Source organism: Rhododendron vialii, chromosome 13a (assembly GCF_030253575.1).
Source record: "Rhododendron vialii isolate Sample 1 chromosome 13a, ASM3025357v1".
Lineage (NCBI taxonomy): Eukaryota > Viridiplantae > Streptophyta > Magnoliopsida > Ericales > Ericaceae > Rhododendron > Rhododendron vialii.
In genome coordinates, this window is record NC_080569.1 from 26,023,275 (window position 1) to 26,048,206 (window position 24,932).

The following is a 24,932-nucleotide window of genomic DNA, read 5'->3' on the forward strand; positions in this document are numbered from 1 at the left end:
TGGTCCTTGGAATAGTTTCATAGTTACCCTAATGTCTGATTAATATTTGGAGAGGTATATTCTTGCAATTTTTTTTTTTTGCTGATATATCCTTTCTTTGTACTGCGCGCTAAATTGATTTTAGGATCTTGTTTTGTTATTTTTTCTTTTGAAAAGTGTAATTTCTTCTTTATTTCATGTAGTAATCTCTAGTATGATATCAGAGTTAGATCTTGTTGGAATGTGTCTCATATCGACTAGACATGCTCCATCTGAATGTGTTGGTTATAAGGCTTCAGTTTCCCATTTTTTAACATCTGGGTTTTAAGGATGAGTGTGAACTGAGCTTTTCAACTTGGTATTAGAGCTTGGTTGGGCCTTTGTTTGGTGGATCGTTGTTTGGTTGCCTTGTGTCCTGGTCCAGAAGGGTGTGTTAGAATGTGTCACACATTGCCTAGACATGCCTCATCTATATTGGTTATAAGGCCTCAACATTTTTCTTTTCTTAGCACTTGAGTTTTAAGGAGGGATGTGGGCTAAGCTTTTCAACTGATCTAGGTACCACAGAGGGATATGATGTGTGTCTTTGCTTGCACAACCACACGTGGCATGTACTGTCGAGCGAGTACGCTCGTTTGATGGATGGATAAATCCTTACGGATAAGGAAAAACGGTGGTTGAGAGGTGGGATATGTTAGCTAGAAGGAGAAATTAGTCAAGAATGAAGCTTTAACTAAGAAAGAGTTGTGAGAGTTTATTTACCAGTGTTAGCTATGTGTACATATGAAATGTACATACCTTGTACATATGAGTTTTGTGGGGTTCATTTCGAGTCCCACAAAGATGATCCGAGCAGTTCATTATTTTTAAAATATTTTTTTATGGAGCCTTGTAAAAAATCAGCTCAACCCGATATCGGTAAGGATTTTTTCTGAATTTGTAGGAGTGACATAAATTCAGAAAAAATCCTTACCGATATCGGGTTGAGCTGATTTTTCGTAAGGCTCCATAAAAAATATTTTAAAAATAATGAACGGCTCAGATCATCTTTGTGAGATCCGAGGTGGACCCCACAAAATTTATATGTACATAGTATGTACATTTTATGTGTACACATAGCTTTATTGTTTATTTACTTACACCTTGTAATTAGAATACAAAAAGAGTTTGGAGAGATCTGTGGGACACCTCGGTAAATATGTCCAACTTATCCTTGGAGGCGGGGTGGGTTACCTTTTAATCCAAGAATGAATTCGAATTAGCTTATCCCCTTACTTTTAGGTCCTGTTTCGTTAAGATTTTTATTTTTTTATTTTTAAATACTTATTTTTCGTTTTACGAAATATGTTATTCTTTCATAATATATCATATTTAATTTAAAAAATAAATAATTTGGGACTTTATAGTTTGGGGCTAAAGCCCCAAACTACTTATTATTCCCTTCTCTTCTTTACCTGCCAAAGTTAATTCCTTAAAGAAAAATGAGACTTTAAACACCTATGTGCATGTTTTGACAATTTAGTCATACTTCATGAATACCCAATAAATGCACTCAGCTAACTCTACACCTCTCATACATACGCGTCCCCCTTAACTTCCATCCACCCCTGCCCCCTCTCTCTCTCTCTCTCTCTCTCTCTCTCTCATCCTCCACTACTCTCTATCTCTCCCTCTCTCTTAAATGCTTTTCTCCCCTACATAAATATTCCTCACATTCTTCCTCTTCACCTCATCACACTTCACACAAGATCTCAAAGTCATGAAAATCCTAACCACTTTCCTCATAGCCTTTCTCCTCACCACAGCCTCCCTCTGCCTTGCCACCCGACCCGACCCCTCCGGTTCAGCCCAAGCCCAGCCCAAGCCCTCCAAACACAAGGCTCAAAACCAAAACCAAAACAACCACCAAGGGAGTGGAGGTGGCGGTGGAAATGACAATGGGGCGGGTGGGTTCTGGGGACCCGGAGGCGGGTTCAACATACCCGGGATGGGAAGCGGGTGGGGACCCGGAGTAGGCGGCGGGTACGGAGCCGGGTACGGAGGGCCTTACAAAGGGTACTCCAAAGGTGGAGTCGTGAAGCCCAGCATGGTTTGTAAGGACAAGGGCCCATGCTACAAGAAGAAGCTGACGTGTCCGGCCAAGTGCTTCACTTCCTACAGCCACTCCGGTAAGAACTACGGCTCCGGCGGCGGCGGCGGCGGTTGCACCATGGACTGCCAGAAGTGCCTTGCTTACTGTTAAGTGTGGCTGTGGCCCATAAGCCGGAAACAGTTTCTACTAATATACGTTTATGTTGTGCTTTTAGAGTGATGGTTTTCTTACTCGTGTGGTGTGTTTACTTTTCTTTATTTATGTTTTTATTTTCGGCTCCTTTGGGTAGTGTTTGGATCTTGAAAATTTAGCCGGGTTTCTCATTTTTAGGAGAGAAAAAGATGGAGATGAGTTTCCCTAAATCTGGTTTCTTTTGGTAAATTTCTCCGTAAGATCTATGATCCAAACAAAGTGAAATTATACTAAGCACCAAAAGAGTCCTAGAGGGGGGGTGAATAGGACGATCGATTAAAATTCACGTAACCTCCTATCTTAATCCATTAATCAAGTTTCATGCTATTCTATCAATTCAACAACTAAAGACAATAGCAATAAAACTAAAGAACTCGAACGCAAGGATATACGTGGAAACTACTTAGGGTAAACTCACCCTAAGCATAAAACCACGGCCTAATCTACCAAAATGCTATAAATCAAAAGGTTTACAAAGAGAATACACATTAGGAATTACCCACAAGCCTCTTATGACACCTAACTCCACTCTTTGATATAGCTCTCTGAGCCCCTTCTTGATTCCATAGCCACCACGAGTTCACCACCTCGATCTCCGGGTCAAGCCGGCTCCGGAATCATCCGGCCATGTAGAGTCATAGGCAACAATGTATGGATTTAAAAAGGAGATGAAGTTTTTTGTGAAAAAAAACAAATCAACCTAGAGAGAATACATTGAATATTAGAGTATTTCTCTAGGATGACAAAGGATGATCAAATACTCAATTTAGATCATCTCAAATGCATAAGCACACAAGGGATATGAGTGAAATTGATTTTCTCTCTCTAAAGTGGGCTAATGCAAGAGTGGGTTGCCCTAAAAGAGTGAAAATTCGGAATATATATGTGCTGAACCGAAACCTAGAGCTAGCCAATGAGAAACAAACACGTCGGGCGCTAGCGCGCTGCTGGGGCGCTCTTAGGACGCGAGTTGGCGCTAGCGCGCTGCTGGGGCACTCCGCAAGCGCCAATCAAACTCTGGCATTTAAAATTAAATCAAAAAATCAAGAACACTTTGAATGGCGCCACCAGAGGGCCCTAGCACTCTTGGGGCGCATACAAGAGCTAGCGCGCTGTTAGGGCGCTCCGCTAGCACAGCGTTCTGATCCCTTTAATGCCTTAGAAAAATTTTCTTCGTTCAAGCAAGGCCAGCAAAGCTTTTCTCATGCCTTAGAAAATTTTCTCCATCACCCACCAATGCAAACAAAGAAAACTAATGCCATGGAATTAAAAGGCGTGGTTACTGTATTGAAGTTTATGAATAAAACTTAGAAGAGATGCATGGAAAATATTACACTAAATGCATATGAATGCATATACCTCTTTCAAACATAATCTGAGCATCCTTCAAGGCAAGAGCTTCTCAATAATTCTTCATTCACCAGGCGGAGTATCTAGACAAGATAAAATAAAAACTCTCTCCCAAACCCAAATGAAAAAAGAACAATACAGACTCCAATGGTTTTGACAAAATCCGGAAAATACCAATCATACTAGCACAAAGTATTTAGGTTGTGCCACCCTGGGTTGTCCCAGCAGCAGCAGTAAGGGCAAACCCATTGCCTAGAAAATGGTAGGGTGGGTTGGTACCCAGGATGTACATGACAGGTGGGGCGGTGGTATATATGCTTCATTTGTTAGGTGAAAAGTTGGGACACTTTTGGGATAGTGTGTCATTTTTAATCGCCAATATTGTTCAATGTGAATGTCAAAAAATATACAATATGGATCATGTTTTATAAATTTTAATTCATTTCATTAAACAAAATTTTCAAAATCATATAAAACTTTATAAATCGAAAAGATACAAGTGTTCTAAAAATAGCACAAAGTTCCAAAAGTGCCCAATTTTTTGGAACTGAGGGAGTACTAAAGGGGTTGAGGTAACTTTTTGTTAGATATGAAGATTGACTCTCCGGTCCTATTAGGAAAACGGGTCTAGACCATAGTTCTGAATACCGTTTCGGACAGGGTATCGGTTTTCCCATTGGTACGGTACGTACCGGTACTGGTCAGGTACCGGGTACCGTTTCGAATTTACCGCAACTACAATATATATATATAATAATTATATATAATTATAATTCAAAAAAATCTCTCATACCATACAATTCATCATAAAATACATCTAGTCCCACATTGCTTAGTTACAAAAAAATTTTCCACTTTAAATGACTTTGCACACTAGTGAACTTGTGAATGAGGAGCTAATGAGCGGTCTCGCGCGCTCGGGAAAATGTGCCGTGGCCAAAGGCAACTTGTAAAAATTGATTCGGAAACCAATTAACCGGGTGCGCGTCACGGGTTATTCGCGCGCAGGGGTGCAAATCCGGAATTTGAGCCTCGCGCATGTACTATGGTTAAGCCCACGTTTTGCTAAAATTTTGAAAAACGTTTTTGTATTTTTTTAGAGAGATAACGTTTTATTTATTTTTTTTGGACCAGATTTTTTTTTTTTTTGGAGAGATAAACGGTTTTTTTTTTTTTGGACCAGATTAACGTTAAAAAAAAAAAAAAAAAACTCTGCAATATTTCGGCCGGAAATTCCGGTATCCCGATACCGGCCGGTATTTCCCGGAAAGTCCGGTACCGACCGGTAAGGACCGGTATTGGGACCGGTACGAAATTTGGGGGGTTAGAGTACCGGTTCTTCGCCAAAACGGTACGTACCGGCCGGTACGGAACGGTATCAATTACTATGGTCTAGACTGTCTAGTTTCAGTGATCGTAGACCATTTTTGGATTCACGTATAGATAATCGAAATTATTCACTTTCTAAAAAATTTAGAGAACAATCAATCGTGCTAATTGTCGAGAAATTGTAGTGACGGCTAAACGTTTTTTTAAGTCAAAGCACAACCACATGCCATGCCGATTTACGTATATTATACAACGATTAATACATGATCGAAACACATGTATGTTTAGAAGATCCATTGTGACAACCCATCTTTTTCATGATAAATGTGTTCCATTAGTTTAATCAGTTTGACATGGTTAGTTAATGAACCCGCTGAACTCTAAAAAATGAATGATCATAATTACAAAGGTCGCTCGGAAAGGGCCTACGAACACTACTAGAGTTTTGTGGGGACCGGAGATGAGCCGGACCGCTAAATATAAAGAATGGTGGTGATCGTGATTTGTGAAATGACAGGAATATCTTGATGAAAGGTAGGATATAAAATAGTACTATCATGGATGTCAATTGCAAGTAAGAGTGAAGAGAGATTTGTCAGTGTCGAGTGGGTATATCATACGTGGTATTCGCTTGGCACATCTGAGCCGTCTAATACATTTTTGGACGGGTCGGATTGAAACATTCTCTCTCCTCTCACCCCAACATTTTCTCTCTCCAAATTTGAGCCGCTCAAACACGGAATGAACGGCTCTGATGCGCGAACGGACACCACGTGGTACCCGCTCGACACTGAAGTTTTTTTCAAGACTGAAGCAAAGAAATGGCCAACATGATCAGAGGAGAGCAGTAAGGGGAAGTTAAGAAAAATTGGCACAATCTCAAACTTCAATCTATTTGGTCGAGAAAAAAAAAACTTCAATCTAGGAGTAGCTTTTTCTTCTTCCAATTTGTTGTTTCCTTTCGTTGTTGGGTTCCGGGATCCTGTAGTGCACCATACAGAGCAAATTTAGACTGTCCATTTTGGCAATCAATGATTCACATATGTTTGTTATTTTATCAGTCAGTTAATTATTACCGATAAAAGATAAATAAACATATCTGAACCATTTATTATCGAGATGGACGGTCCGAATCTACCCTGCAGGATGCACTACAGAAGAGTGCACTATAGAGGAGTGCACCGCATGATTTCCAATATTTCCAATTTCGGGGGGTCGGTTTCCCTTTTCACTCTGGAAAGGAAAAAGGAAATTTAATGATTTGTTGGGAACTTGTGGAAGAATGGAAAATACCAATTTTCCTCCTCTCGTTTGGATTCTACAGAAAGAGGAGGGAAAATAACAAAATGATTCAATTTTTTCCTATTCTCTCTCTAAAACTTTCCATCAACTTCATCTATTACTCCCTCCGTCCCTTTTTAAGTGTCCTGCTTCGTAACTCCAACTTATTAAAAAAACATCATCATTATACATTTCACATCAACTTTTTCCTCCACTTTCCCTACTTACCCATCATCATTACACTTTTACTCACTAACTTTTCAAAATAAAATCTACTTTTAGAGACAAAATAGACAATACACCAACTTTTACCTCCCAAACTTTACAAAATGGACACCTATTAAGGGACAGCCCAAAATGAAATACTGGACACAAAAAAGGGACGGAGGGAGTAATTATTTTTCCTTTTCTTTCTCCCACTGTCCACAAGTTCCAAACAAAATTTAAATAAGTAGTTTTAGGACCACACCCATTTTACACACCCACACACACTAAAGTGTGCAATGTGTGTGAAGCCCACACACTTATGTGTGGGTGTGCATTTGGGTGTGTAAAATGTGTGTGATTGTAAAATTATTGAATTTAAATTAAAAGGGCAGAAGTAGTAGGTGGCTAAAAGGAATAGATGATGACATCACTTCATTTGCCTTTTGTGAAAGAATCAACATTCCAAAACAGGAAAGGTAGGAGTAATATTTATCACACATATTTATCTTTTTAAGTCAAGTAATTCGCATGTGTTAACAGGTACGAGATAACCTGAAAGCGTCTTTGAAATACATTGTCACGTACTAAAATTCGTGAGACCAATGATTGAAAACGTGTGCATAATACAAGGATTGAGAGCGAAAATGCATAACATTTTAAAGAATATGTGACGAAAAACTTGCCTACCACCTTAAATCAGATTATCCAACATTGCCGTAAATAAGATTCTTGTACACGTCTAGATAAATGTATTTAAAAAGTTCAAATTTTGTATAAATCACATTGCCAAGCATCAAATTTTCTGTGGTTTCAATATTTACCACTCTTCGAACTTTCGCTACAGAACAATTAGGGAGCATTTCCGCTGATCAAAAAGTTGTAGTCTTTCGTCCTTATTCAAAAAAATTCGCATTTAATAATTTTACGCCAAACTTTTATAGTGTGACAATAGATTCTAAGCTAGAGCTAGCTGCAAACTGGAATTGGGGGGGAAAAAGTGGTTTACCTCATGGCTAATTCTCTGTCTATTCCCTCAAACAAAATTCCAAATAGAAGTATCTATAAATTAACGAGTAGTAATTCATATCGAAGCCACGATACATCCTGACTAACTTTTACACAATCAAATAAGCCACAAGTAACCTAGCTCAAGTTGTGCGTACGCAACTTGGTAAATTTGCAGCCCCTAGATGATGGTGGGTAGGGAGAGAACTACCACCTCCACTCTAGGAAACAAAATCATTTACAGGCACAGCAGTAAATTCAAGAACCAATATACAGAGGTAGCCGTCATTTCAATTTCACAACACAGAGAATGCTGCTGCAGTTTCTCAGAAGTTTCCTAATAGAACCCCCAGTAAATATCGGAAACAAGAAAAAAGATCACGCAAACAAACTGTGGAATGAGTGTCATACCCATATCCTCTGTCCACTCTGAGGTCAATCTCTACATCTGGTGCACTGATTCATATCGCTGCTCTCATCACTCCCCTTGCAGTCTCGCGCTTCATCTGTGCAGCCTTCCCACTCCCTCGGAAATACATATAAACTTGCTGCATCAAAATACATCACAAACAGTTTAAAAAAAAAAAAAAACTGCACATGCGTGGTGCATGCAGCGATTTTTTCAAAACCATTTTGGTATGTTGCTTCGGATACCTACTAAAAGGAACCATTTCAAAAACATTTTGGGACTGTTTCGAAACCAGAAACGGAACACAATGGGTATGTCAAAAAGAATTTGCTAACTTATGGCAATGCATTTTTGGATATTTCTAAGAGGGGTTGAAACAACACAATGTTTAGGCACATTTCCTTGAATTTCGACACATTTTTGGTGCATTTCAGTATATGTCAGTGGAAACATTATAATTTCTGCATTTCACCAATTTTTCGTTTCGGACTCCCAAGAAACAAAATAGTTTTTGTCGTTACAAACAAATTTAGTTCCTTGATGATGATATTAGGACTTCCGAAGAATCAGACCTGAAGAACCCATACGCTGAGAACCGTTTCAAGGCAGAATAACCCAAATCCTATGAAGTAGAATACCTGAGCAAAGTAAGATCAACTTAACCAATGATCTTAAAGGAAAAGAATAAGAATAAAGCACCAAAATCTATCAATGGTTGTGACGGATGAAGCTTACCCCAACTATAACATGATTACTTATGACATCTATTGCTGGCAGGATACCACTGCTCCAAAGTACCACAACAGTGAAATCATTAGCAGTGCATCAGCAAATAATTCGTATAGGAGCAAACAGCTTTCAAATAAAACCAAAGAAAAATATGCCTAGACTCTCAATCTATTTGAATATGTTTATTTGTCTATATTAAAGCATCAGATTGGTCTAAATTCGGAGAACACACATTCTGCCTTCTTAGTTAGAACTGTTGCAGTCAAAATAAAAAATATATGTTTGATATGAACTCTCACAAAGCATTGAATACACAATACCATGGAAAATTTGGAACTATTAATCCTATCCTATGAAGCACGGATTTATTCACATGGATTTCCAAAAAATAGTGGGAACACGGACACGACAAGCGACACAGTAAAAATAAATATATAATGTTTTATATAGACCAGTGGAAACATAGGTATATGTAGAAGCATGAAGCATCAATATATTTAAAAATAATAATCATACATACAACATATACCCATCATATTACACTTTTTTTATAGGCATCATATTACACTTCTTTTTTTATCAGCAAAGACATCATATTACACTTTTAACCCAAAGTATTTGAAGAAATACAAATTTACCTCCAAAAATTTTAAAATTACATATTTAACCCGTGCCATGTCCCTATACATATCCTTCCTGTGTCCCCGCCGTGTCCCCCATGAAAAACTAACTTAATGGACACGCCACGTGGCATGTGCCATACGTTTTTCACCGTGTCTCCATGTCCGACATGGGGACACGTCTCCCTCTAAGGGTGTCGGTGCTTCATAGATCCCATCTCTACTAGTCCGACGGGGTTTTTAACCTTACGATGTTGTATATCCCTTCACTAACGATGTTGTATATCCCTTCACTACTAGTCCAGTCTCCTCCACCAAGCAATTGCATTTAACTGTGATCCTATCACTCTCATAATTGCAGTTACAGATTTCCATTGTACAAAACTACTGAAGTTAATTCATCATTAAGGCCATCCAGGCGGGATGAACCAGAGGATCAACAACATAAAATGTTTCTGATTTTTAGATCTCTCACAGAATGTAGAAATTACACTCTCCAAAGTTCTACAGGATTTAAGAGAACTTACGTTAGAGATTTCCCTTTGAAAACTATAGGAGGAGCAACTGCAGCAAAAGTGCAGAAAGCAACGTGAAGCTGCATGCGGTGGCAAAGATATGAGTCATTTACCAGGAAAAGATAAAGAAGACATAGTTAATCCAAATAGAAATACAGGAAAGCTTACCAAATAAAAAAGGAAGAACCACGTAAACTTAAAAGCACTTTCACTCCTGTAACAAGCATCTTGTTATCAACTAAAAGCACATTAATGTCAGGTGCACCTACTCATGGCTTCCATAGTATGTAAAAATTGTAATAACATATTTGAGACTCTATAATCTAATAATCAATTTCAGAACTCTTTCGGAACTCTGGAGAAATTCATGAATAGAAGTTGACCTGATTCACAGCTACCTCAAAATGCAACTCGGTGGGTTTCAACCCACCAGGCTGTTAACACTTGCAGCTTGGCCATCTCATGAATCTCTCATAATATCAATAGCATTTGGATACGGTAAAACAGCCCAACGATAGACTGACTAACTGATGCAGGAAGAACGTAAAATAAGTACCTGAAGGCACGATAGAGTGGACGGTACCACAACAAGTGTGCCAGTGGGACCCCTGATACGAAGTATATGATAGCAAGAAACCAGATTTTTACATCTACAACAAGGCAAGTAGAATCACGTTCAGGACATCATCATAAAGATAAGTTAAAGCAGGGAAACAACGGCAATCACAAAGGTAAAGGTACAGAATAGAATCAGAATTCGTTCTGCACTAACCTCCCAATTTAATCCATGCTGCAGTAACAGCTACAATATTCCACAGAAGACATAGTACCAATCCTGCATCCGTCAACATTTACATACCATGAATGTGGTCCATCTTCAGCAAATCGTCAAAGAAGTTTTAAATGAACGGGGAGGGATAGAAACATCATGGCTAAATAAGCAATCAGATGTCTTAAGTTACTGCTGATATTATAAGGCAGACAATTATTCCCTCCCAATACCGCTCACGATAGAAATTCAAGAATGTATGACTGGATGGAGCATCAAATCATGAAACTGGCAACTTCATCGTCAGAAGATAAAAGGAATTTCACTTCCAGAAGAAATAACATTTTTATTCAGGAAAAACTACACCCATGATCTGGGGAGAAATATAAGGAAGAGGTAATGGCTATTAGGGAAAGCAGATAACTGGGGAGGGGTTGAAGCCAGAAATGCCAGTGACAGCAAAGTCAGGGTGAGCAGGTGGGAGGGCTGATTATACACATATAGCTGTGTATTATAGCACTGGTGTAGGGAGTACAAAAAGATACATAAATCTAGGGACATTGACTAAGAAACAAGAGTCACCTATGGCACCACCTAAGAAGAAAACTCAAGGCATCTTTGTCTCGTAAAGTAATGCTACAGTTGTTCTATGATTGAAGTAATAAGCAATTTCCATCCCTGCAGTTACGGAAGTCTCACAAGATTCAAGTTAGAAACCTAATAAACTGTTGCATGTTTGACAACTAGCCCCCAGATCCATATTAAGTTATACAGGAAAATATTCATTCCAGCTGGTAATTTTTTAAGGCAAATTTGCAAAGATGTGCCAAACGAACATAGATGTTTCAAACAACAACAATATTAGAACACAAGCTCACAACCCATTTCAGCAAATCCAAGGTTTATAAGTACACAACTTTAAAACAACAAATTTCCAACATATATGAATATAAATGAGAAAACATCAAGCTTCATAATAACAAACAAAGGTTGACTGTTGAGATTGTTGGCATACCCAAATATGTGGTAAATGCAACATACTGCAATTTTTGTAGATGAATTGGTATCTCATTTGCGATGTCATGATGGATGATTGGGAAAAATGGCGGCCAATTTTTTTCCTCGAGAACAATACCAGCTGCAAAGCAAAAGGAGGAAGCAAACTTACAAAATGACTGGCAGAACTACAGGACATTCAAATGCGAAGGGAAATTGAATCTATTCATAGTACTGGTAGCAGAACAAAAAACAAAGAAGGGATCATAGCCGTGCTCAGAAAGATAGAAAGAAACTAGTTAAACTTAAAGGAATACACATTACGCATAAAAACGAAGTTCATAACATTGGATCAGAAAAATGACAGACTCTTCACATTATGTCAAACAAATTTCGTAAAATTGGATGAACTTTAAAAATGCCACAAGTAGAATATAAGATTAAGAATAAAAGAATAATGCAAAGCATTATCGATCGAGAGAGAGAGAGAGAGAGAGAGAGAGAGAGCACCTCGTGCTGCTGCCTCTTCTTTTCTTTTTATTTCCTGCGAAGCTCAACAAAACAATGATAATAAGCAACAAAAGTTGCTGATGCAGAACAATTTATGTAACAAAGACATTTTATTGATAACGTTCTCAGATATATTTCTGGATTCCAACACTGGTGACACTGCTGAATTTTATGGAGTTTTGGCTTGGTCACCTCATAAAACTTGTTCCTCATTAGAAAAGGAAATAGACGAGAATTTGAATATTTAAGTATACAATCACATGAAAACTAACTCGAAAGAAGAGGAACAGACAGAAGGAAAGAAAAGCCAGAAAGAAATTAATCTGACGCACTGTCATGGTACATAAGCCAATTACGTTTGATAACATCGTATGGAAGTCAAAAAAAATCTTCATAGAATATGTGCAAAAATGACCATTCTTATCAGAGCAACATAGTCGACAAGCCGACCTCAACATTACATGCATGGTTGACCTCTAATTAATTTGAACAAATACAAATAGCATTGCAAATTCTAGCCCCCAAAAAGATAGAAAGAACAAAAATGGAAAGCCATTCAGAGCAGACAAAATTACAGCAGGGTACGTCGGCATATCTAACAAAGTGGTTATATTTTGCAAGGTTGAGATTCCCCTGGGGAGTACCTGTTCCCTCTTTCTCAATTCAGCCTCCTTAGCTTGCAGCTCCCTCTCTTTCTTTTTCAAATCCTAAATTTTGAAAGATTTCCATCAGAGAAATGAAAGACTGTATGTGAAGAAACACATAACCCCATTATAGACTAAAATTTGTAAACTTGTACCTACCGCAGCTGAATCAAGAGGAATATCAATTGGAGCACTGCGGTCATAGTTGAAATCTGCACGTTCAGGGGGAAGAGAGGAAAGCCCCGAGGTTGGATTCTGGAAATCCGGCAAGAGCACAAAATTCTTAACTACCCAATACAGACATATATACAAGTTGTAACAAACAAAAACAGTTATTATAATGTTACCACAGAAACCTTGCAGGCTTTGTCAAGAGATGCAAGTACATATGGTACATCCAAGACACATGCTAACAAGAAAATTAACCACACTGGATTACTCCATGCATAGTTGAAGAAAATTATAAAATGATGCAAGAAACTATAGCTACGGGTGCTATTGAGCCAAACAAGCCGAACACAATAATGCTTAGACTTGGCTCGAACTCTTATATGCACCTGTTCATGCTAGGCTTGAGCTTGAGAATTTTTGGGACTGATTGTTAAAGCTCAGCTCACAATTGGAGTTTTGTGATCGTGATAAACTTCGTTGGGCTCGTGAAATATGCAAGTCGATCTCGAGCTTTCAAGCCTGAGTTAATTTCGCGAAATTCTAAATGACAAAAGCTGGAATAAAGTTGTACGCCACTTCACCGGTACAAAACTGACCAAATACATTTAACAATAAACAAGGGCTCCAATTTTTTTCCCGAGAAACCCTAGCCAGAAGAAGGCTCCATTTTTTCTCACTAAACCTTAGGAATAGCTCCATGGAAGATTTTGCAGGATTTGATGAGCTCTACATTTCCATAATTCGCTAAATAAATTTTCCACCCAAATAACCAAGAGAATAGGAAATGTACTAGGTAAAATATACAATTATTAATTTACCCCTATATTTACTATATTTGGACATTTGAGCCAAGCTATTTTTTGTGAAAAGTTTGAATGAGCCCAATGTCGAGCCGAGCTCGAGCTGTTTCGTTAGCCAGTAAGTATCCAAAAATCAGACTTTAGGACTGATTGTCGCAGCAAGCAAGAGAGGTCCATGAGCTCCAAACCAAGCGCAAGCAAGTAGTAGAGTATGACAGAGTAGAATTCATATATATATATATATATATATATATATATATATATATATATATATATGAATTCCCACAAAAACCTCTCTCAAGACATCTAAAGGCCTATGGTTAAACATGAAATAAAGAGATGGCTTCACAGTGAAGTACATAGAACTAGGAAAACTACAAAATAACAAGACATGCTTTAACAAACTAGTGACACGTGGCCTACATGAAGATGGGACAATTCAATGAAAAGAAACTGGGCCTGGCTTTATAAGGGCTACCTATAGACCTGTCCCCAACATGAAAGTGCAACTATACACTTAGGTCACAAGCTCTCTTGGATAAGGAAATGGCATCACCAAAAGCACCAAAAGATTCAGAACAAAAAGTTTGTGGCAGCTGCATGGTTAGTTGCTGCTTTCACTGCCACCTTTACTAGTGACAATGTTCAGGGCAAGTTGTAAGAAATCATCAAACAGAAGAGGTTGAAAGGAAAAAAAAAACAGTAAGAGGCTGCATTCTTCCTCAGATGAATGGAGGCAAAACGGTCCACAGGCCCCACACCAAGTAGCACGACTTAATGAAGCACAAAAGACCTTCAAAATATAAACTTCCCCTAAATCCAAAGAAGTAAAAATCGTAAGAGCACATAAAGTTAGAAAAAATATACACACACTAGCCCGAGAAACAAAACCAAAACTCAGGTTTCCAAAAGAACATCCAACCTAACTCCACATTAGCTATGTGGACTATGGCATATAACGTCATATAATAAAAAATAAAAATAAAAAAAACAATTCTATAAATTAAGGCGAAATGAAATTTGAACTTACAGTTGTATAAAATGCACCTCCACCATAGTGGGACGGCCCCGATGCTTTTCCCCTGCCTGCTTGGTTCTGGCAGTGAAAAATAAATTGCCAGACAAATTGAATTGGTATTAGCTAGTCGATAACTATCAATCACTCTTACAAGGCAGTACCCACACCCATAAAAAAAAACGCAGCACGGGCAATCACAGAATCATCAAAAGTAACATGAAAAGATACATCACTCAGGATGCAAATACTACCATAGTATGTAACCTACAACTCGGATCTAAACTTGGGTACCATATGCAGTCGGCTTCTGCAGATAATAACATTTGAATGTTATGATGACTTAAACATCCAACTAATCAAAGCATTTTTTTTCCATAAATTGTCTGTGGAAAACACAATTCTCGGACCATTATGGCCATTTCCATTAAAAATTTATCTTGTAAACTTACTTCAAATTTCATGAAACAAGAACGACAAACCTAAGCGGATAGCATTGGATCAGTTAATATATTATAACAAATGTGTATCATATATTGGAATGTGTTATCAATGGGATGCTAGTGTTTTCTGGTAACATAGTGCCAAACAAATTAATCATAATTTTCATCCTGCACTGCCTAGTTAGTAGCATCATTGACAAATATACCCAAGTACACAACCAATTAAGCATCATCTCAAAGTACTTTTTTGTTGTATTTTCAATTCAACAAAACTGTTCGTAATTTACTTATCAAATCCACGAATGGTTGAAAACAATCCATGAATCCTCAAACTATCAGCAGTGTGATTCACTTGATAATTCTAAAACATCATATTTTACCAGCAATTACTCAAGTAAATGCGACATAATACTTTTTTCAAAGCACAATGTTTTCAAAACCCCAATATTGTAAAGGTTCACCCCAAGTTAGGACTCATGGATCCGTCCCTGGCCTGGCTGCACGCGCAGCTAACCGCAAAATCAATTTGTACCAAACAAATAAATGCGTTCTTACAATCACGTTGACTAATGCCGATAAAATAAAAAATAAAAATCACGTCGACTAAAGATTCCGTAGTTAGACACCAAAACTGACTGATCATATATCGCAACCGACAAAGCAATAACTTTTACACATCAACGAAACGAAAAATCCAGCAATTACTAACTTGAAAAGCTTACATCCCCAAAAAAAAAAAAAAAAAGTTAACTTGAAAAGCTACTCTGATAGGGTAATCGAGAAAACTGAACAAAACTCAAAGACAAACCAGTAGAATCTCTATACTTCCATCTACTCCAAAAGGGTAAATCAAGAAAACTGAACAAAACTCAAAGAAAAAGCCCTAGAACTTCTAAACTTGAGTACAATGAAGAGTTCAGTTCAAATTGAACTACTCACGGACCAGCCAAACCCATGAACTCCTTAGTCCATACACGTACATGCATAGCTACGCGATGTGGTTACATACGTGTGCGTGTGTATACAGGAAGGGAGCGGAGCCCACTAGAGTAGAGAGAGGGTAGGTAGGGGGTGAGCTTACAGAGAAGGGATTAACTTGTTCTTCCTCGTCGAATGGGTTGGGATCGTAACGGCCAGCCATCGGTGTGTAAGCTCAGCTGCAACACCACAGAGGGGAGAGAGAGAGAGAGAGAGAGAGAGAGAGAGGAAAATTTCAAACACCGAATGAGACCGACCTTTTTCTTTTACAGGGTGTGAAACGTGAAAAGGGGAGAGGGGGGAGTTCTCGTCTTCTAGTAGTTGTAGGAGAGAGAGAGAGAGAGACACGGCTTTGATAAAAGAAAATTATTCGGTAGCACGTGTAAACTGTCACGTGTACCCCCAGAACCTAGGAATCATCTATTCATTTTTCTAACGCCGAAAAAATAAATTTGCACCGCAGGATCTCCGAATCTTTAAAATGAATCTTTAGAATAAAGCGTGTAGGTTGGTTCAAAAAATAAAAAGGGATAAAGTATGGTTGTTTCGGCTGGTAGGGACATATGACACGTAGAGCGTTGAATAATCTCTCGTTTGGTAATGACTTGAGTTAAATGAAAAAAAATACTTAGAAAATAAAATACTCTGTTGATTCCAAATTTCTTATTAATTTTCGTTATTTCAAATATCTCAAAAAAATTATTTATATTTTCAAATATGTATTATATTTTGCATGCAATATAAATCTTATTCGATAAATATTAATAATTGAAGTATTTCATTTAAACAAAGTTAACAAATAGTTTTCCAGCGAGTATTCAATGAACCAAACATGGAATCAATTGGTTGACCGCACTATTTTACTATTAGTAGTTCCCTTTTTTGGTACTATAAAAAGAGAAACAAAAAGTTTAGTCACAATTCTACTGCACGTGTGTGGGACTCACTCCGGATCCCACACACGTAGATTGACTGGAGGAAAACAACAACGGAAGAAAATCTAAACCTCTTCGATATATACGACATATGAAGCCTTAAACTTGTGTGACTTTCATGAGCAAACTCGAGCTCGACTCAAACTTAAGACAGCTCAGCTCGAACTCCATTCATCAAATTTTCATCAAGTTTGAGCAGCTCAGGCTTGAGCTCGAGTCGCTAAAAACTTAACAAAAGCATTTTGGCAGTGTGAGGTTCCCAGAACCACCAGTACTCCCTCTCTCTTCTCAGCACGGTCTTCAATAAACTCTTGGAGTGAACAGATTGAATATGAACAAATACATCCATTCCATGCACACTATATTCAACACAATCAATTAAACATGTTGTCAGAATGAATGAAGCAAAGATTCCATGCACACTATATTCTGGATATTTTTCTGTGAAAATTTTTCTGAGTTTATACACTGTTGAAAAAGGAAAATTGTAAACCGCAATGAAAGAAATTTATCTACACTTTCTTCCGAATACATCTCTGTGACATTTTTTCCTGTGTATGTGGTGGTATACTACTAAAAATGCAAAATCATGAACAATGATTGGTTGGGCAGTGAGAGAGTGCCCGCTTCGATGCCGAAAATAAAACTCATAGGAGAGCAGTACGTCTTCATCGGTTCGGTCGTTTTCTCCTAAATGGATCAACCCAGTTCCTGTCCTCCTTCACGGCTTGGTCCCATCGCTCTCTGAACTTTCTAAGCTCTAGCGTACATTCCCTTCGTACCTGGTGATTTCGTTTCAGTATGATCAGAGCGAAGGACTTTTAATCGAATGAGTTTGCATAAAGTTTGTGTCCTTAATGGCTAAAGCAAATGTATATTCACATATGCAATGGCTTGATCTAAACTCGTTACTCCCTTCTAATAACGACATTGAAAATTGAGATTCACGAGGAGGAATTTTCGATGATATAGTAGTTTCAGATCACTGATGACAAAGTAAACTACTGGTGCCGTTGTCTCACCTCAGTTCGCACATCGACAGTAGGTTTCTGCAAACAAAGACAGAGAAACTCGGTTAGAAATGTTTGAAACGAAGGCATGCATTGTCATAATAATCGCTCAACTTACGACTAATGCTTAATAAGAACGAAGACAGAAACAAGTTGTAGGAACTTAAGGGAAATATCATACCTGGGTCGACATCTCAGGATTTGAAGGCTGCACAAGGATAGAAAAGGAATTAACAGCAGAGAACAGAGATATGTGAGAAAAAACCACACAACAACAAGAAGAAGAAGATTGCGTTGCTAAGTCTCCTCGAACAATATTGATGACTACACGTAAAGTGAACGATGAAGAATGCGTTACCAACCCAAGAAAACGTAGACAAGAAATGGGGAGGCAATATAGCAGATTTTGGATGTCTGCGCTTGTTTCAACTGTCATTTATTGATTTATGCATTAGTGTTTGCGCGGGGGTTGTTCTAACACAAAGAGAGGCATTCTCGTGAAACCAACCGATGTCATGATTTAATCTCCCTAAGCGAACGGTCTGATTCAGAATCTGAGATAAACCTTGTGTCTGGGAGGATATTTCTATGTTTCTTTAAAAACAAAGAAATAATTAAGTGGTTACAAAGTAAAATGTACAGGAAAAGTTGGAAAGGAACTAACCGTTTCAGCAGCTGCACCACCCAGTGATTTTATTCCTTGATGAAGAACATATTCACTGTCAACTACTCCTATATTTTCAATTCGGCCGCCCTGGAAAAGTCAAAAATTACAAAGAATTGTAACAATCCTGCTAACAAAGCATTTGAATTATGAACCGCAGAGTACTCCAAGAACGACAGACTTGAAAAATATACAAACCAATGTATTTGCTTAAATGCATTAGCCAAACGTAGTGATACAATGAGATCAAAAAATCTAGAGCCAAACGTAGTGATACAATGAGATCAAAAAATCTAGAGCCAAACCATTTGTATCGGAAACATGTAGATGATGCAGGTTTGTGAACAGAAATACAAAGATAATACAGAACAACCAGACACTTAACCGAAATAATATCTCCGCAGATGACTGCATATCGCTACTCTGATTCATACATTCGAGAGTGACACGTGCACATCCTAGCAAGTTTTAGAATCCAGAAGGCAGAAATAAGGTCTTTGAATTTTGTATGTTCGTCGTTTCTTTTCGGGGGAGATGGGAAACATTCAACTTACACATTCTGAAATGTACCCCTTCAGAATAAACCACTTAGTGTTAAAATATCGAGTTAAATTCATCACTGGAAAGCTTAAAGATGGACAAAAAGGACGTCAAGGTGGTGATGTTGGAGACCGGTTCAAGTGCATCGCTAGCGTTGGTGTAGTTTTGCAAGGTGAAAAGAAGCAGATCCAGAAACAAAGGTGGCATCAGTGGTTCTAGAAGAGGTGACAGTACAAACAACTGAGGTAGAAGATGGAGGATCTGTTCTAAAAATCGGCCTTGCTGCATATATAAAATATGCTCTTGCTGCATGATTATAGGGAAGGAGGGAAGGATTTTGGTTCAGTACTCATTATCCAAGCAACATCAGCGGGGAGTAGATGGAGATATCTGTAAGTCACTGGAAAACAAATACTCCAATCCAAGATTCATAGTCAGAAAATATGAAGATTATATAGTTAATGAAACAAATACCAAACCAAGCTTTTATGCTCATCTGAATATGTCGAACATGCTCAAATAGCAAAAGAATAACGAATTGTTTACAACACCACCATGTTGATGCGCCATATTTCTGTCCCATGGTTCTCGTCTAATGATATAAAACATCAATGGATGCAACACACGCGACAATGATTAGCTCTAAATTGATGCATGCAAAGGTGTTAGTAAATCTCACCTGTGCACAGTACCCAAGTTTCATATCCATTCCCCATCCATGCACAAGATCATTCTGCCAAAAAATGGAAGCAGCCCTATAAGCTAAGTTGTCAATTCAACATTGATGCAGGTATACAAGACATTCAAACAAGTATTCCAGAAAGAAGAAATATCTTTACAAAACTCCATAAAGACAACTTCACGAAAAACAGTCAACTTTTCGCGATGAAGAATAAGAGAGATCTCTTCAAATCAATTACAATGGTTTTACTTCATAATACCCATTGCTTTTTTTTTTTGGTAACTCATAATACCCATTGCTTGTCAATATAATGGAGATCCAAAACCATTTTGGTCGCAATCCAGTGCTCCAAAAATGCAAGTCAAAGCAGTGAAAGTCAGTTTCAGATTGCGCCATCAACTTGTATGGAGGATCCCAAGAGCTAACCACTGTTATCAATATCAGAGGCACCACATACTCATATTTGCTGTTTTACTATCCTGCAAGGTAAGATTTTTTTTCCCCCAGGTATCACCTCCTAACATACATTTTTCTACCAACATCAAACATGCTTATAAGATTCACAATTGCATCAGAACCATCTTAAAGATGTTATTTGAGGTAACTGGAGCTCTGAAAAGGGGGGGAGGGAAAAAAGAAGACGACAAATCCACCTGTATAAGATGCCAAACACAAGGCCAAGCAGATCTCGAAAATACTGGAGCCATTCCCTCTACATATCTGTCAAAAACAAAGTGAGGAACTTTACTAATTTTATCAAGCCATTGGAAAAGGTTCTCTGAAAACCCACTCAAATATAGTGTCGCTAATAAAATGCCTAAACCATTCCCCACGTGAAAATTTTAAAGAGTTGCTTTAATGAAGGAGCTTAGTGATGGCAATTTGAACCAAGGCCGCGTAAACTTGGTTGTTAAGAGAATTAATAACGCAACAGGCAACCAAGAGAGTGCATGAACAGATAACTTACCCTGTGCATGGTGGCCCCTCACTGTCCTCTGAACAATTCGAGCGACCTTTAGCATCCAAGATTCTTCTGTACAAAGTAACAAAAAGCTGGAACTAGAATCAAAGAATTCAAAAGGAGAATATATCAGAAAAATCGCGAAGGCCTCCCCACTCACGTATGAAACTTCTTTCCTTTTTTGCGTACTGTAATCTTGTGATGTATACCGGTCGAATTTGGGTCTAAAGCAGGCTGGGATATCTCCAGTCTCTCTGACTTCACTATTTTCAAATATCTGCAACGTTTTCAATCGATAAGTTCCATGGACAGATTACAGGCCCCCCAAGCAAACAATAACATGATCAATCCTTTTATGGACAAGATCAAGTGCCCTGCTCGAAAAAACATCAGCTCAACAACTAAGAAGAGACTTAGAATACATATGTTGATCATCTGTTTTATTGTCATAGTCTGGATGGTTCCATTACATGGTATTGCAGTGTGAATCAGCGTCCAAAATCCAAAGGGTACATGGAGAATTGGAGGTGCCAAAAATTTCTACAGTAACATGCTTTTTTTAAGCTGTATTTTACATTGTCGACGTGCTGAAAAAGAAACACTTAGAAATTAAACGAGCGAACCAGAAGTTCAAAAGTACATATGGCACAGTTTAGCTGAGAGTGCGCAAGCCGCAACTTTTCGTGTTGGGGTTCATCGACAAAGAAACTATCTGTACTAGCTCCTTTAGGAAAAATGATTTGTGCAGAAGATTTATTTTAAAGGAGGAAAACGTTGAACTAGGACAAAGAAAGAGCAACAAAAACTGCATTGACCATACCTTCCTGGGTGAAAATTCTCCACTCCCAAATCCTCATCCCAAAGAAATATGTAGTCATAAATAGACACAACATCTGGATGCAGAAAACGTTTCGCAAACCACCTACAAGGAACATTAGATAATATCACACCACAAAAGGATCAAAGTAATTCCTACATACAAAGTTGGATTAGAGGGAGTCCATCCTAAGAGAGCTTATAAAGGCAGTAGTAGGAAACATGCAATTTGATCAGTCAGTCAGAGAGATGATATAGTAGGAATAAAACAATCCTTTTGACGGACTTAGAGCCATCCTATGATTCCTATCAGAAGCCGAATGCTGCAGCCAGGGAAACTTCAGGGCTCACTGTAAGCTATGACTTGTCTAAATTCTCACCGGTTATTGAGAAATAAATCATCTAAACACTAAACTTACCATTTTGTTTGGTTCGGCGCTACTATATGTATAGCTTTCTTACTCCATTCAAGATCAAGCCATCCATCCACGTTGGCGTCATAGTGCAATAACATTATTGTAAATCTGTCTGCAAGAAACTGAAATCACTAAAACTAAGCAAATTAGGTCCACACAATGGCATGCCTAATGTGAACAACCTACTATAGCTCTTGAATACCAAGCATTAAGGGGCCTGTATACCTTTTGAACAATAGCATCAACATTTGTCTTTTGTTTAATGCCAACTGGAATCGCCAATAAGTTGCGAGATTTGGGAACATTAACCTGAAAATTGAAGGAAAGCAACATGTTACGACAAATATGAAGTAAACGATGGGCAGAACAATATCGGTACAAAAAATTCAACAGATTGCAAGTAAAGCTTTAAAGCAACCGCAGGACTTCAAAAGATTTATGCATATTGGCGACTGTATCAAGATCAGAACCTAACCTTCGACTTTGAATCATTTTTCGACCATAGCGGTTTCAACTCCAAATCTGATGTAGCTTGAATGATGCCACGAGGTAAACCATCCAAACTATTGAAGGACACGCCAATACCCTATATCGAAGAATCAAAAACAGCTAAGAATAACAGTAAATGCATGGAACGCCAAGATTGCATTGGAAAATAAAGATCTAAAGATATCACCGGAAAAAAGTTGTAGAATCTAGTATCAGACTAAATGAGAAGCAATGGTGCCTAAGTGTGTGTCTAAGACAGAAAACAGAAGAGATAAAACTACCACTGGCGTGAAGAAGGGATTCGACTTTTCCTCTATCTGACGATGAAAAAGGAGAAAAAAAAAATTAGTGGAAGCCAAAAAAAAAAACTTCGTAAGTACTCCACGGTCACAGAACAAACATAAGTTGATTATACGATTAAAAAAAAACCTCATTCGTCGGTTGATAATATCGCCGTACCTTTGTCTGTAGAAACTGGTAATTTGTAGTTGTGTACACCGTGAACAACGTAACTGTGCAAATGATTCCCAAGAACTGCAGTCGTGTCATTTTGATTCCGCATGTTCCCTGCACTCCCATAGTTATTTTTTGAGTACTTTTACACATCCAATGGCCTCTACAAAACGAAACGAATAACTCACTGCGTCTTCCTTCCCACCTAGCTTCCAGAACTAAATAAATCGAAATCGAAAAAACAGTATACCTCATCAAATAGTATGCGTCTTTACCTCACCATCCGTCTCCAATACCCAAATACGCTTCATAGACAGCAGTAGTTTCCGTATAGTTTCGTAATAAACTGCAATCATTTGTTTCGACAATATATTACTACTATGCGAATAGAACTCCATGAACACAACAAACAAGTAAATTTTTATTGATTTCGAGGACTACACAACCACAAACTATCAGAGAAAGAGAGAGATTAACCTTAGCCATCAGATAATATCGATACGATTCTATAAAATTCACAAAAATAGGGTAATAAAATACAGTCTGAATTCATCAGGGGTACAGAACCGCATCCACAAATTACTGATATTCGAACTGAGAAATATTCTCCAAAGTAGCATTATTTTCCGGCAAAGGGAAATTAGGAAGGCAGCTTTCCTCAGTCCTCAACTCTCAAATCAACATAGAATCAACACGCTAAGAGGCCTTTGGCCCATCGGCATCGGGGCGCAAGCAGGTGTCAGGAAAAGGAGTTTGGGAGTGCTACTCCTCCTCTTCTAAGGTGCTAATTCAACTATTCTAACAATACCCACCTTCTCTAATCACAAGAAAACAAAAAACCAAAACGGGGAGCCAAGTCCAAAAATTACAGGGGCCCGCTTGTTTGGCGGGACTTACTGCGAAAGGATATATAATCCCACCGGAAATATACTTTTAGAATTAATCAAACCACATATCCCACACCTTGTATAGTTATATATCCAATGATCACGAAAACAGGGAATTGATATTTGAGAGAAATAAGAACCTCAGTGAAGAGTAGCAGGTTTATTGAAGCTGAAACAGAGCTCTGGGCTATCTCCGGCGACCGGGATTGCGGTCCGGTTTGTCTATCGAAAAATATGCGCGCCAATGTTCTATCTCTCTGCGTGTGTATAAGTATGTGCGACTATAATAGTACGGTACAACTTGTTGACGTAGTCTGAGTCACCTGAAGTATATAAAAGCTGAAAGCAATGTTGCTGGTCCCATCTAGACGTACGTATACAAATATGTATATGTTATTTAGAGAGAGGAACAGGGGAAAGGAAAGAGTCGGGCAGACGTAAGCGTCTAAACGCCAAGTTTTACGGAGTCCAGAGAGAGAGAGAGAGAGAGAGAGAGAGAGAGATTGGTTTGCATGCGTGTTTTGGTTGCCAAGGAGCTCTCGGTCTCCGTTTTGAAGGGGGACTCTGACACTGTGTCCATGTAGATTGAATTAGGCTTGTGTGCAGTCCATACGTGCACTGCAAAGGTGCGGTTGGGAAGTTGTGAACCGTTGGATGGTATTTTTAACGGTCGAGATTTAAAAAAAAATTCTGATTTTTTTTTTCTAAAGCTTGGACCGTTGGATTCAAAGATGAACGGTTGAGATTGAAGTGCATGGACTCTCTCCAACCCAACTGCATAGAATCCGCCTCCATGTAGATTTGGGTATTGGAGTACTCTCTTTCAGATGATTTGGGTATTAGTCTGTATTCAGTGGGGTCTATATCCTTAGCGCTGGACGTTTGCAAAAATATATGGTGGATATGAGTGTCGGAACACTACGTGGTGGTGCCTAAAAATGCCAAAAATATTAAATAGTGCAGGTTCCTTATTGCGGTTGGATCCAATATTACAACTTGGGGAAATTTCAGTTTGAGCTCCTGTAGTTTGGGGCTTGGTGCGATT

General features: G+C 38.4%; 3 protein-coding genes across 12 annotated transcripts; 1 reads left to right on the forward strand and 2 right to left on the reverse strand.

Moving 5' to 3' along the window:
• Window positions 1-1,557: 1,557 nt before the first annotated feature.
• Window positions 1,558-2,433, forward strand: LOC131312767 (glycine-rich cell wall structural protein 2-like). Its single transcript, XM_058340727.1, has one exon. The coding sequence runs from the start codon at window positions 1,739-1,741 to the stop codon at window positions 2,219-2,221; it is 483 nt and encodes a 160-aa protein (XP_058196710.1). The 5' UTR covers window positions 1,558-1,738; the 3' UTR covers window positions 2,222-2,433.
• Window positions 2,434-7,473: 5,040 nt separating this feature from the next.
• LOC131312768 (secretory carrier-associated membrane protein 3-like) lies at window positions 7,474-16,344 on the reverse strand. 2 transcript variants are annotated; one of them, XR_009195979.1, is made up of 14 exons: window positions 16,138-16,344; window positions 14,629-14,694; window positions 12,787-12,882; window positions 12,628-12,690; window positions 11,984-12,017; window positions 11,493-11,615; window positions 10,481-10,543; window positions 10,265-10,358; window positions 9,877-9,922; window positions 9,721-9,788; window positions 8,580-8,628; window positions 8,417-8,482; window positions 7,847-7,983; window positions 7,474-7,772 (listed from the first exon to the last, which is right to left on the reverse strand). XR_009195979.1 is itself a non-coding variant. In XM_058340728.1 (13 exons), exons 1-13 carry the CDS (start codon window positions 16,195-16,197, stop codon window positions 7,897-7,899), a joined length of 915 nt encoding a protein of 304 aa, XP_058196711.1. In that variant the 5' UTR covers window positions 16,198-16,343; the 3' UTR covers window positions 7,474-7,896. The 2 variants fall into 2 exon arrangements, 1 of the variants encoding a protein (XP_058196711.1); XM_058340728.1 differs by having other exon boundaries at window positions 7,474-7,983; window positions 16,138-16,343.
• Window positions 16,345-17,365: 1,021 nt separating this feature from the next.
• Window positions 17,366-24,382, reverse strand: LOC131312769 (uncharacterized). 9 transcript variants are annotated; one of them, XM_058340733.1, is made up of 16 exons: window positions 24,028-24,382; window positions 23,276-23,346; window positions 23,007-23,114; window positions 22,829-22,864; window positions 22,534-22,644; window positions 22,284-22,367; window positions 22,062-22,180; window positions 21,647-21,748; window positions 20,987-21,103; window positions 20,833-20,898; window positions 20,519-20,585; window positions 19,863-19,916; window positions 18,644-18,733; window positions 18,161-18,187; window positions 17,992-18,018; window positions 17,366-17,751 (listed from the first exon to the last, which is right to left on the reverse strand). In XM_058340733.1, the coding sequence occupies exons 2-16, from the start codon at window positions 23,309-23,311 to the stop codon at window positions 17,638-17,640; spliced, it is 1,158 nt and encodes a 385-aa protein (XP_058196716.1). In that variant the 5' UTR covers window positions 23,312-23,346; window positions 24,028-24,382; the 3' UTR covers window positions 17,366-17,637. The 9 variants fall into 9 exon arrangements, with proteins under 9 accessions (XP_058196716.1, XP_058196720.1, XP_058196714.1 ...); XM_058340737.1 differs by having other exon boundaries at window positions 23,251-23,346; window positions 24,028-24,381; XM_058340731.1 differs by having other exon boundaries at window positions 23,007-23,163; window positions 23,251-23,346; window positions 24,028-24,380.
• Window positions 24,383-24,932: the final 550 nt, after the last annotated feature.